This window comes from Carassius auratus, chromosome 15 (genome assembly GCF_003368295.1).
Source record: "Carassius auratus strain Wakin chromosome 15, ASM336829v1, whole genome shotgun sequence".
NCBI lineage: Eukaryota > Metazoa > Chordata > Actinopteri > Cypriniformes > Cyprinidae > Carassius > Carassius auratus.
This window is the reverse complement of record NC_039257.1, coordinates 3,482,943-3,496,135: the sequence shown is the minus strand read 5'-3', so window position 1 is coordinate 3,496,135 and position 13,193 is coordinate 3,482,943. Positions and strand designations below refer to the sequence as shown.

At 35.3% G+C, this 13,193-nt stretch overlaps 1 protein-coding gene and 4 non-coding genes across 5 annotated transcripts; 3 read left to right on the top strand and 2 right to left on the bottom strand.

The window, feature by feature from the left end:
* The first annotated feature begins 378 nt into the window (after positions 1-378).
* trnai-aau (transfer RNA isoleucine (anticodon AAU)) lies at positions 379-452 on the top strand. Its single transcript has one exon. It is a non-coding gene; the product is annotated as a tRNA-Ile (tRNA).
* Positions 453-730: 278 nt separating this feature from the next.
* On the bottom strand, positions 731-802 carry trnap-ugg (transfer RNA proline (anticodon UGG)). Its single transcript has one exon. It is a non-coding gene; the product is annotated as a tRNA-Pro (tRNA).
* Positions 803-1,068: 266 nt separating this feature from the next.
* trnaw-cca (transfer RNA tryptophan (anticodon CCA)) lies at positions 1,069-1,140 on the top strand. The gene has a single exon. It is a non-coding gene; the product is annotated as a tRNA-Trp (tRNA).
* Positions 1,141-1,347: 207 nt separating this feature from the next.
* trnap-agg (transfer RNA proline (anticodon AGG)) lies at positions 1,348-1,419 on the bottom strand. Its single transcript has one exon. It is a non-coding gene; the product is annotated as a tRNA-Pro (tRNA).
* Positions 1,420-3,824: 2,405 nt separating this feature from the next.
* LOC113114771 (EF-hand domain-containing protein D1-like) lies at positions 3,825-13,172 on the top strand. The gene is made up of 4 exons (XM_026281760.1): positions 3,825-4,152; positions 8,921-9,068; positions 10,075-10,209; positions 11,086-13,172. Exons 1-4 carry the CDS (start codon positions 3,854-3,856, stop codon positions 11,218-11,220), a joined length of 717 nt encoding a protein of 238 aa, XP_026137545.1. The 5' UTR covers positions 3,825-3,853; the 3' UTR covers positions 11,221-13,172.
* The last annotated feature ends 21 nt before the right edge of the window (positions 13,173-13,193 follow it).

Genomic DNA, 13,193 nt, shown 5'->3' with positions numbered 1-13,193 from the left:
CTCTACTGACATCTAGCGGTAAGATAATATAAGTGCAGCTGTGAACTTTATGCAGTCAGTGGCTCAAAAGTCCATTAACCACTGATCTATAGATCAGTGCCATCAACGAATGAATTAATCTATGTCACATTTTAGATGACTTACAGTTCGCATTTGCCTCAGTGTAAAGATGATTCCTATTAAGAAAATCGTTTATGGTCGGGTTACTAACCTTATCAGTTTGCATAAAAATATAGTTTTTGCTACCAATTAACCTACATTGAGTTTATATTTATACGATAATACGATTAAAGAGTTAAATTGGTAGATATATCTTATTTTTGATTACTTCAATAATGGCACAAGTTTTTTAATAGATGTTTACACTTGTGGATTCATGGCCGGTTAGCTCAGTTGGTTAGAGCGTGGTGCTAATAACGCCAAGGTCGCGGGTTCGATCCCCGTACTGGCCAGCTGTGTTTTTTTTTGACTGAAATATTTCAAATAGTGCGATTTGCCAGTAAATTCATTTGAGTGATTTACATATTCTGGTTTTGTAAAATAATATGAGGCATTTGAAATAATATGAGGAAACAATTTATTAACCTACATTATTCAACGTGCATGCTGCTCTAACTTTGAACGGTTCCTGTGAAATACTCCTAGTTTACCTCATATCGTAAGCACAGTTTTTATAAAAAAAAAGAAAAAGAAAAGAAAGAAAGAAAAAATAAATGATTATGAAAAAGTCGGGCTCGTCCGGGATTTGAACCCGGGACCTCTCGCACCCAAAGCGAGAATCATACCCCTAGACCAACGAGCCACATATATCATACATTGTCTGCATGTTTGAAGTATTTCAACCTCTTCAAGAAAATTTATTTTACACTTATTTTTTTGCATTTATGTACATGAACATCAAGTAAGAAATAATTGCTACGAATAATAATTCGGAAAAAAATGCAATTTAACAGTATCTTATACAAATGCTTGCCGAACTTTCACTTTTGAAAGTCTTGTAGTTCCACAAATCATTTAGTCCAGTTTACCTAACGTTACAGTTATAAAATCCAGCACATATAGACATAAGACCTCGTGGCGCAACGGTAGCGCGTCTGACTCCAGATCAGAAGGTTGCGTGTTCAAATCACGTCGGGGTCATGTCTAGGTGGTTTTTTGTTAAACTGACAGCAATGCATTTCAGTTAAATTAACACTACCCCATCCATGCACGCATAGCTATTGATTCGAGGTGAAATATATCGTAATGATATCCAAATTTAAATAAAATAAATGAAACTGTAGACCATCAGTTTTAATAATCGTATTGTTTTAATTCACCAATTTGGTGAAGGAAAACATAAACTCTGGGCTCGTCCGGGATTTGAACCCGGGACCTCTCGCACCCTAAGCGAGAATCATACCCCTAGACCAACGAGCCAATACAACACGAGTTTACATTGGATAAGAAAAATGATAAGGTTCTCGTTCTTGTTTTAAATGTATATTGAGATAAATATCGAAAAGGATCCGTTTTGCAGCTTTTGACAATCGATGTCGAATAGACATAACAGCAAATAAAATATAAACGATTAATCGAATGCCTTCACTTCACTCTCTTAATCTGTCCAGTCTATCAGTTCTACTTGTTTCTTCTTTGTTTGGAGACTCAGCACTTCTAGGAGGATTGAGCTACTAACTGATACATTGGCTGTAATGCTGGAAGGACACTCCTGCCAGTTAGAGTCTCATAGTCCTCCACATGTGAGTACAGATCCAGCAGGAAATCACACTGATCAAACTCATAATGATCATCTAAATAATCCCCATCAAAAGGGAAAGATGTGTAGCTGCAAACAGATGTTACTAGTTCACTGTAATTTTCTCCTTCATTTGTATCATACTCTGATGCTGAAACAATCTGTTTCAGTAAAAAACTTTACAGCAGCTTCTCTCTTCAAGTTATAAATGTCAAACCTGTGGGGACACAAATAATTATCACTTCAATATTCAATGTTCAATATGAACAAAAATATTGCAGGTGACTAATTAAATAATTTAAATATAAAATACATATGAAAGCTGAGTGAATGATTTGGTCCTTATTGGAACAAAATCAGTATACAGAACATCTTGTATTACAATTTGTGGATGTAATGTTACTTCCTCTACAGTCAAAAATCTGGGTGTTATATTAGACAGCACTGTGTCTTTTGAAAACCATATTTCCCTTGTTACAAAAACATAATTCTTTCATCTTCCTGTTCCTGTGTTGTGATTCGACAGCAGCTGAGCACACGCTGCCCTCCTGGAAACGCGATTGGACTAGTTTTGAGAAGCAAGTGGGCAGGATTTTTTTTTTGAAAACCTGGCAATCCTGATCTGAACGCATGTGCTGGAGATGTACTTATAATCACAGAACGCCTTTACTGACGAGATCCGCATTAAAATTGCTTTAGATTTTTTGCACAGCCCTAACATCTAACAAAAGATGCCCTAGTCCTAACAAAGCTAAACAGCGTTGTCCTTTGTGTAATAAGTTACAGAAACTGTTAAACGCACCAACTTAAATAATAAAATATGCCTACCGGTTGTGGTCCATAAACAATGCCTTCTCCAGACAAAGAGGGAACTGTTCCATCTTTCAGTAATAATCTTTGTGCGTATCCAGCATTAAAACGATTGAGATTGAGGAAGCTGTCCTGAGCAAAATGTGCTGCAGATAGTTTTACATGTGGATTATAATTTTCGGGAACCGAGTTAAACATATATTGTAACAGTACAGTGACCCTGGGAAGGTCAAACAAATATGATTGGACTCCGAGATGAAAATAACAGTATTCGAAGACATGGCGACAAACACACTCTGCAAATGCAACTATTCCTTCTTCTCCGTGGGAACGCAACAAGACCACGCCCCCTTTTTTGTGTATTCCTGTGGGCGGAGGTTAGTCAAAAAACGGTTCTAGTTGCGTCATTACTGCAGGAAGTAGAGGGATGTAGACCATGGTCGTTAGATGCAGGCGAATTCTGTTAAATAAAATAGCTCGCTTTCCATTGAACTTTGAGCTTTATAATTTTACAGATATTATTTATACTCTAACAACAACATTACACACTAACCAAAGTTTGAAACATGGGATCACGAAGAACGGGACCCTTAAACAAATTAATTTTACTTGGTTGGAAAAGCAGCTACGGTAATTATGTCTCTTTGTTTCTGTTTCTACCACGGGATTGACATACAGAACTACCAAATTTTGCTCTAAATTTGATTGCATCATATAAATAATTGCTGTTAATAGTGTTGATCGTCTGTTTAATTACATCTTTAATATATTTTTTCATTCATTTATGTATTTAAACTGATAGTCACATCTGGTAAGCTACTACTAAATATTTTAGAAAGTTAATTTTTTGTAAAGTTGCTTTGCAACGATTTGTCACGTAAAAAGCACTATACAAATAAACTTTTATTGAATTGAACAAAATACCTCGCCACTGAGAATGATTGACAGATGACGTTGCACTTCTTAAATTACCCCCACGGAACAGCGCTATGAAATCTACGCGTGGCCAACAGTATATTGTATCCGTTGTGACCCGCGGGTTCGAATCCCGGTCAACGCAAGTGATAAATTGATCTCAAAACTCTCCAGCGAATCCTTAATCGCTAAACTAATTTATTATGCAAAACATCCAAGCCTTTCAGTGTTCTATTAATAAAGGCTTATACAAATATCTTTTAACATGACCTGTTCAGGAAGGATTCTGAATCTTACTTGGCTTGAGAGATAGTCCTCTGCAGCCCCGCCTCTCTCCCAAACTCGAGACTAGTGTTCAGAAGCAGCTGATCGTGCAGCATCACAGTCGCAATGTCATCCGAGGAGCTCGCACGGAAACTGCAGCGCAGGCTGGACGGGGAGCAGCGTGACCCCAAACCCGGCTCACCGGCGCAGACTGGAGCGGACGAGGAGCCGCCGCAGCCGGTGAGACCCAGCTCTGCTGCCGTGAACGGCGACGCCAGCTCTGAACTGACGGAGAAACTCAGCCGCAGGCTGGACATCCACGACGGCACGGCGAAACCCAAGCAGATGAAGGTTTTCAACCCCTACACCGAGTTTAAAGAGTTCTCGCGTAAACAGATCAAAGACATGGAGAAAATGTTCAAGAGGTCAGTTCATTAATCAACAACACCATTTAAACCCACCAATGTCGTTATCAAATATATTTATTAAAATTACGATTTATCCAAGTTAATGAAGCATCTAACTGGTTTTTGGTAATTATTTTAGGTCATAACAACTAAGAGTGAAGTTTGTGCTTGTGTGCGTCAGAGGGCTCAGGGATCACTGTGTTCTTAGATCAAAATGAATGATGCTTCTTTTAAATGAAATCCCTCATTTATTATTTTTGAACTTTGATTATCTTAATTATTTTACTAAATTAAATTAAAATTAACTGTGCTTTATTACCATTAAAAGTGTATTGAGTTTAAAATATAAGTGTAAGTAAAACAGTGTGCATGGAGTATGTGCAGCATAGTTGATAGTATAAAAAATAAAACAATGCAGTGCAAAAAAAACAAAAACAAATTAACACTACGAGAAAAATTAAAATAATTATAGTGACAGGTGCGTTTATATTGCAAAAGCATTAAAAATATATATAAAATTATGCACGCAGAGAATTATTTACCAAAAATGTAGTGAGTGTAAAATAACAAGAAATGAACCGTATTCTGAAGCTCGTGTTAAATGAACATGAATACTCTCTCTGAGCATCCTTGTACAGTGCCAAAATAATGTTTTGCTCTGGGGTCTCTCTCTGAACAGCCATTGTCCTGCTTTCCTCATTGTTTCAGTACAAGGGTCCACTCACAAACTCAACGTCGCCATGGAACCCACTCCATGAGCAACAATGCCATCTTTGTCTGTTTGTGCGTGTGTTTACATGGGACTTGGAGGAGTCTATGATGAGAAGCAGTCTCTTTGGTTACATGCAGGGTTGGGAAAAAAATAAAATCCCTTCAATCATTTTTATTATATCATTGGATATTTTTATTCATTTAATCCCATCAGATTTAAATCTGTCTCTCTAGTGCATCAAAACCCTCCAGATAATAACAGATGGCAATCAATCCAGTGTTTGATGCCGTTTCACCTCAGATACTTGATTCTGCATGTCATCCTCTCCTGCCAGGTCATGATTTTTCCAGAGTTATGCACATATAAGCATGTTAACAGATTTGTTTCTAGCGGATCCCAGTGTTAATTATTCCTTACTGAGACTTTATGATGAGTAGATGTTTTCTTCTACTGTGCAACAAATAGTTCTAACATTTTACAATTTGCTTCATCAGCAGTAATGCTTAGTCAAGTCTATTAGATTATACTGTGTATAACCCAAACTGTATAGGATATGAAAGTGTGGATGTCCCACAAGACTAAGCTACGTCAGGACTGAAAGGGGTGTCTGTTTAAGTCATAGAAGTACATACTCTGGCCCACTTCAGATCAGTTCAACCCAGTTTCATCAGAGATGAAAAAAGATGTCATATATAAGAGGAAAATGGGTCAAAAGCAGAGTTAACACATTCATAAACACAATTTACACCTACCCTGAATTAGCACACTACCCTGAAGAGATAGATAGATAGATAGATAGATAGATAGATAGATAGATAGATAGATAGATAGATAGATAGATAGATAGATAGATAGATAGATAGATAGATAGATAGATAGATTTGGGGGTCAGTACATTTGTAAAAAATAAATGAAAATAAAATCTTTTTTTATTATTATTTTTTTTATTTAGCAAAGACATTTAGAATTTAGAAACATTCTATTCATCAACAAATCATGAAAAAAACATATCACAGTTTTTGAAAAAAAAATATGAAGCTGTACAACGCTTTCCAGCATTGATGATAATAATAATAATAAAAAAAATGTTTCTTGAGCATCGAATCAAAATATTATAATGGTTTCTGAAGGATCATGTGACTGAAGACCGTAGTAATGATGCTGAAAATTCAGTTTTGCATCAGAGGAATAAATTCGATTTTAAAATATATTCAAACAGAAATTAGTTGTTTTAAATTGAAATAACATTTTACCATATTTTTAATCAAATATCAAATTATTCTTTGTATAAGTGTGCATATGTGTTTATTTTCTCCATTCAAGCCTCTTTAGCATAGGGAGGGCTGTTGACCTGGAATGTGTCCGGCATGCAGAGGGCAGGACCAATATGCCAACCTCATCCTCCTCTTTCTGTTTGTTATTCTCTCTTTCTCTCTCTCTTTCACTTTCTGTCACATACCAGGTCAATCTTGTTAACCCTGACCTGTTTCATGCTGCTTCAAGTAGTACATACTAGCCGTTCTTAACATATCTGCGGTTCTAAGCAGATCCGGGATCTGTTTCTGGACTGCAGTGCTCTGAATGCCAGGCTCTATGGCTGAATCTCTGCCCTGAGCCTTGCCATCTATAAATACCACAGCAGGAAACCAGAGAGGACAAAGAGAGCATCCACACACAAACACATGCAATGCACTCGCAATTACGTCAGGGCAGTTTGTGTTTTCATGCATCCACGCACATTTCAGGGCCGTTTGTGTGTGGGAGTGTGTTGCCAGTTGCTGAAGCAGTTGGTGTTCTGGTCAGCAGATTCCCAGTTGTCTTTTAATCAGGGCAGGCAAGTGTGAGCATGTCTTAGTGGGGGCTGTTAAAACTGCATCGAACAAAGAAAGAAAGAGAGGATGTTGTGTGAAATGGTTCATAAATTGGCTTTTATGCAGCACTTTAACAGTGAAGGTTGAGCTATTTATGACCTTTCAGAAACAATGAGCTAAGGAGACGAGATTAGACCGCCATTCAGAGCAGAGATATGAAACACCCTGATAAACACTCACATTGTCTCAGACGTTTCTCTTTGATTTAATACATTTAGTGTGGATTGCAGGTTGGATAATTTGTAACATTTAAGAAATTGTTTGTCCAAAAAATACAATTTCTGGAAAATGTACTCACCCTCAGGCCATCCAAGATGTAGATGAGTTTGCTTTTTCATCACATTTGGATAAATGTAGCATTGCATCATTGCTCACCAATTGATCTTCTGCAGTGAATGGGTGCCGTCAGAATGAGAGTCCGAACAGCTGATAAAAACATCTCAATAATCCACAAGTAATCCACACCACTCCAGTCCATCTGTTAATGTCTAAAATGAAGTCCAAAGCTGTGTGTTTGTAAGAAACTAATCCATCATTATCCATCATAACTTTTACTTTCAACCAGTTTCAGGTCAAAATATGCGTCCATAATTCATAAAAGTCCAATTTCCTTATGTCTCTCACATTAAGATCCACCAGCACATTTGTTTAAAACTAGACGGTTTTCACTTGCAAACAGTGCTTGATCTGTGTACAGTATATTTCTCTCCTGATTCAGACTAGTTGACCTTTTCATGGGTGAAAGTAATATTATGGATAGAAGAGTCATATTTTAGCCAGAACAAATGGTTTTAAGTTTATTACGAACAGATTTTCAGTTCACAAGACATTAATTGATGGACTGTAGTGCTGTGGATTACTTGCGGATAACTGTGATGTTTTTATCAGCTGCTTGGACTCTCAGTCTGACGGCACCCATTCACTGCAGAGGATCCTTTGGTGTACAAGTCAGACAATGCTAAATTTCACAATGAGATCACTTCTAACAACCATGTGAGATTATTCTGACTTTTCAGAAGTAAAATCTTTCTTTCTCTATTTTGCTGTGTAGGTGAATAGAAATGCAATCTCATTCATGCTTTTCTTTTTTGGAGCGGGAGAGAAGTAGAGATGGGGTGACGTTCATCTGTACTCTTCTGCCACAATGAGCAAGTTCTTTCTAAAAGCATCACTCGAACCAGAATAGAAACACGTGCTCACTCCTTCAATCTCAGCCTCCTCTCTTTCACACAATGTTCAAGGCAAACACTTCTCTCTCTTTTTTTAAAATGGTTGGTGTGGCAACAGCTGGGCGAGACTCTATAAATACTCTCCTCTGTTAGAATCTCTTTTTCCTGCTGTTTCTGCCGTCACTTTCCATCCTCTGCTGAGACTGGATAAATCTTCATGTCAACACTCACTTCTGGGTTTGGCTAGATTAGGAGGATGTAATACATATGCTAGATGCAATTTGCATTGATAAAATGGTCTGAAGCAGCATACAGCATTCAAAAGTTTAAGGGTTGGTTAGATTTTGTAATGATTTATTTTTGTAAAAATTATTAAAATTTAAACGTACAATTTTCTATTGTAATATTTTGTAAATTGTCATTTATGACCCTGGACCACAAAAAACGTTTTAATTGTACATTTTTGGAAACTGAGATCTATACATGACCTGAAAGCTTAATATAATAAGCTTTCCACTGATGTATGGTTTATTAAGATCTGACCATATATGGCAGAGTGCAACTATTTGAAAATCTGGAATCTGAGGGTGCAAAAAAATCGAAATACAGAAAAATCACCTTTAAAGTTGTCCAAATGAAGTTCTTACCAATGCATATTACTAATAAAAAATAACGTTCTGAGATATATACAGTAGGAAATTTACAAAATATCTTCATGGAACATGATCTTCACTTAATATCCAAATTATTTCTCCAAAACAAAAATCGATAATTTTGATCCATATTATGTTTTTTTTTTTTTTTTTTTTTTTGACTATTGCTAAAAATATACGTCAGCAATTTAAGACTGATTTTGTGCTCCAGGGTCACATTTATTGTGATTCAAAGCTACATTTTCAGTATTATTACTCTAGTCTTCAGTGTCACATGATCAAATTTAAATAGTCAATTTAAATACACATATTTATTGATTGTGCACAAAAAGAGTATTAACAATAACAGAAGAAGAAATGTTTGCATGTGTTTGTGTGTAGGTTTGACTCTGGTAAAGACGGCTTCATTGATCTGATGGAGCTGAAGCTGATGATGGAGAAACTCGGAGCTCCACAGACACATCTGGGCTTGAAGAACATGATCAAGGAGGTGGATGAAGATTATGACGGCAAACTCAGTTACAGAGAGGTGTGTGTGTATGTGCGTGTGTCTTTCACAGTATAGTTACAGTTTTGTTAAGTCTATCATCGTCCCTGAAGACTGATTTAATAGTGATTGAATCTTTTGAGAGAAACACTTTAGACTCCAAACAGAGCACGTTTGTGAGAGATAGCATCTCTGATTACAGCTCTGATGTGGCTTCACATTTAAATGGCAAATCACATTTAGACACACCAGATGGTTTTCTCCTGACAAATGCACAATTCTACAGATTTACTTGAAAATAATAACAATATAGTATTATACAAATATATACAAATTCTAAAGTGTACTGTATATGGGTCAAAGATGAAATGGGTTTTCAAGCCACAAAACAGTTTTGTTTTATTTAATTTATTTATATTAGTTTGACTTCATTTCTGAGCAAAAAAGAAAGATTATTATACATTTTTACTATTATTCACAAAAGACACCCGGTTAAATATCTTTCAACATAAAAAGGTTTTTAGTTTTAAATGTGACCCCCCGTCCCCAACACACACACACACACACACACAAACAGGTGTCAGTGCAGCTGTGTGTTCAGTACAGTCAATCTGTTGTGTGTCAGATGCTGCTCTCATTCTTCAGATTGGACAGACATTCCACATGGATAAGATTACACACACACACACACACACACACACACACACACACACACACACATGCACATTGTGCTGAGAAAAGGGGGAAACCCGATATAAGGTCACTCTTTTGACCTCTCCCTTCCCTTTTGTGAAATCAGTTCCGTTTGGACATGATCAAAAAAAAAAGAAAAATAATAATAACAACCTAAATCATATTTGATAATAATTCTACTCTTTAGTATATACCTGTTAAAAGGAAAGATCTGCTGTATCTTTCAGGTTGGGAAAAAAGAACAAAGCCAATATCAGAATCTTTTGTGTTTATTTTTAGAATTGCATAGAAATGCTGATAACCTTTAAGCCATTGAAATTTCCCTATAATTGTAATCTGTCCATCTGTGTGTCAGTTCCTGCTGATCTTCCGGAGGGCCGCAGCAGGTGAGCTGCAGGAGGAGAGCGGTCTGATGGCTCTCGCTCGACTTTCAGAGATCGACGTCTCGACTGAAGGCGTTCTCGGAGCCAGGGATTTCTTTGAGGCAAAGGTTTGTGGGTTTTCTGTTTATGTGTTTTGATGCATCGGCTTGCACTACTCAGATGTTCTTAGGTTCCCCCTTGTGGTCATACAGTGTGAGTACATAAAAGCCTGACATCTACAAAGAACAAATATTACATATTATATATATATTTTTGTGCTGAAACTCAATGTCCTTAATTATTTACTTAAAGTACATTCTAAATCTTATTTTAATAATGTTAAATGTTTACAAAAAATATGATTTATTATATTAAAGTAAAATTTTTGCAACAATTTTTGCATGTTTAGGTTAGGGCTATTATTTTAGTTACATTTAGAAAAAAATGAGATTGTATTTCAGTATTATTATGCATATATTATTATGAATACATTATGTATGCTAATAATATTTTATACACATTTATAATATTTTATTAATTTTTTGCAATTGATTTATTAATATATAATACAAATAGTTAGGTATTTTTATATTTGAGTTTTATTTGAATTATAGGTTACGTTTTAGTAACTTTGTTATATGCTTTTGTCATTTTATTTTGTTAATTTTTTATTTAGATTTTTTATACATTTTAATAAAAAATGTCATTGATTTATTTTTATTTTTTTCAGTTGTGGTTGGATATTTGTGATAATATATTTTTAATAATTGCCAAGGCAACATTTCAAAGATTTTTAAGTTTACATTTTTCATGTAAAATGTATTTTAATTTAATTTTAACTTTATTTCAGTTTATGAAAACAGTTTCTAGTACTTTTAGTTTAGTAAACACACCTAAGAAATTAATTTATGCATCGTTTTAGATGGGCAACAGCAAAAGTAATGCATTTATTTATTTATTTTATGTTGTAGGCATATGATATGTATTTTGTGTGTGTTTGGTAGGTTCAGGCTCTGTCTGTGCGCAGTAAGTTTGAAGCAGAGATACGAGAGGAACAAGAAGAGAAGAAGAGGATGGAACTGGAAAGACAACAACGGCGTGCTGCATTTAAAGAGCTGCAGTCCACATTCTGCTCCTAAAACTGTAGTTCAGCAGATCTCCGCCTTTTAGAGAGCACAGTATACTTGCACACGAGCACATACACGCATGCACACACTGCTTCTCATACCTCACACCTATGTGTAATCAAAACCACAGCTGAACACTGAACAAGTAGCATTAGCGTTATAAAATATGCATGAGGAATTTGTTTCGTGGGTGATGGCTGCGTAGAAGATGAGATGACGCGAGTGAAATTTCAGGAGACTTCTAATGTAGGACTTAAACTCTAATAGCCTAGATTTAATCTAAGCAACTATATATTTTTAGAAACAAAAAAAGTTTATAGTAAAGTTATTAAGTGTTAATCATAATTTTAAGTACATGCAAAGATGGTGTCGTGGACTAAATACTGATTATGACCAATTGAGAAAAAAGAAACCATGGAAATAAAGGGTCAAGAAATATGTTTATTTTTTATAGATTTTAATCATGCACTTTGTTCCGTTTTCTTTTTCTTTTCTTTTTTTGTTAACTGCTTTCTACAGATTTTCATAAAATCTACCTGTAACTCTAATGTTTTGCCAATTACGTAAAGCCCATTAAATTACTGTATTTTTCAAAAAAAAAATATATATATATAATATGTATAATTCCATTTGTGCTAAATGTAATAATTGTTGTATCTGTGGCATTTCTTTTCTCTAAAGAGCCTTTAGATGGCAGCACAGGATTTGGTCAACAACACACACAAAAGAAGTGGTTTGATGACATAAGTTGTGTTAACTATGTTATATTTACTGCTAATAAAGCATAAAGTGTTCTGTAAGGAATAAAAACAAAAACCACAACATGTTCACAGATATTTTACTCCAGTTTTGTGTTCCACAGATCAAAATAAAGACTCTTTTTTTACAGATCAGTTGCCACTCCGTGTAGCTTGAAGGAAATTGATTTGTGGCATGTTTGTAGGAAACTGAATTAATACAAAGCTTTTCCAGCCTTCCAGAGTCTTACAATCATGCTTTATACATATAATAATAAAGTGAAAGCAGTGAGTCTTTCCTGAATGACAGACAGACAATGCATGTGCTATATAGTCACCTAGAGACTAAAAATCATACAGTGTTGTGCCACCGATAGGATTGTGCTATTTTTTTTAATTATTTCTTTTATTGCATAGATTGCATTGCACTGATAATACTGAGATTTTCTTTCCCAAAAATAATCTAGTAAATAATCTATATATTTATCTATATACTTTATTATTTACATCACTGTTAATGTTCACTCAATGTCTTCATCCAAAAGTCCATTTCATGACTTTGGTGAAAAAAATTAAAGTTTGTCAGAAGGCACTTAATAGGGGTGTTAATGAACACTTTAAAGATATAGTTCAACCAATTATAAAAAAGGTCATTTTATTTCCACTGAGTATTTCATAATAATAAGTGCTGCAGGGGTGACATATTTTTGTAGGCCAAAACCCAGAAACAAGCATTTGGTTGACTAATAGTGTTTTTTTGTTGTTGTTGTTTGTTTCTTTTGATTGGGTTTTCCATAAAGTCTGTGGTTAAACTAAAGTTATTTTACTCTACGACATAAAAATCCCCTAGGAATACTCCTTTGTTTTTTAAAATCTTTCACTTGTCTTCAAAAAGGAGGTCTCAACAAGTGTCTAAATGTGACTACAGAGGCTGATGACGATGTTAAACGTCAGTGTGCAGAACAGATAAACTTATCTTCTCAATTCTGGTCTGCTTTTACAGCCTCTGTGTTTATAGTCAAACTATTGCAAGCTATTTTAACACAGACTCTCAGGGAAAACGTTACAAATAAAGAGTTGTTGTAGCCGAATTGTGGTGACTTTAAAGTCATGCGACCATGTTGTAGTTTATTTATAGCCCATGTTTACTTTTTACTTTTAACATGTAAGAATAATAAACTTTTGTTAGCCACCAACCTCAATTTATGCAATAACCCCCCCCCCCCCCCCCCCCCCAAAAAAAACTGG

Excerpts from the sequence above, each read along its gene's own strand:
- LOC113114771 (XM_026281760.1), top strand. The coding sequence starts at position 3,854 with ATGTCATCCGAGGAGCTCGCACGGAAACTGCAGCGCAGGCTGGACGGG. Across the intron at positions 4,153-8,920 it reads ATGGAGAAAATGTTCAAGAG|GTTTGACTCTGGTAAAGACG; the intron begins GTCAGTTCATTA and ends GTTTGTGTGTAG. Across the intron at positions 10,210-11,085 it reads GGGATTTCTTTGAGGCAAAG|GTTCAGGCTCTGTCTGTGCG; the intron begins GTTTGTGGGTTT and ends TGTGTTTGGTAG.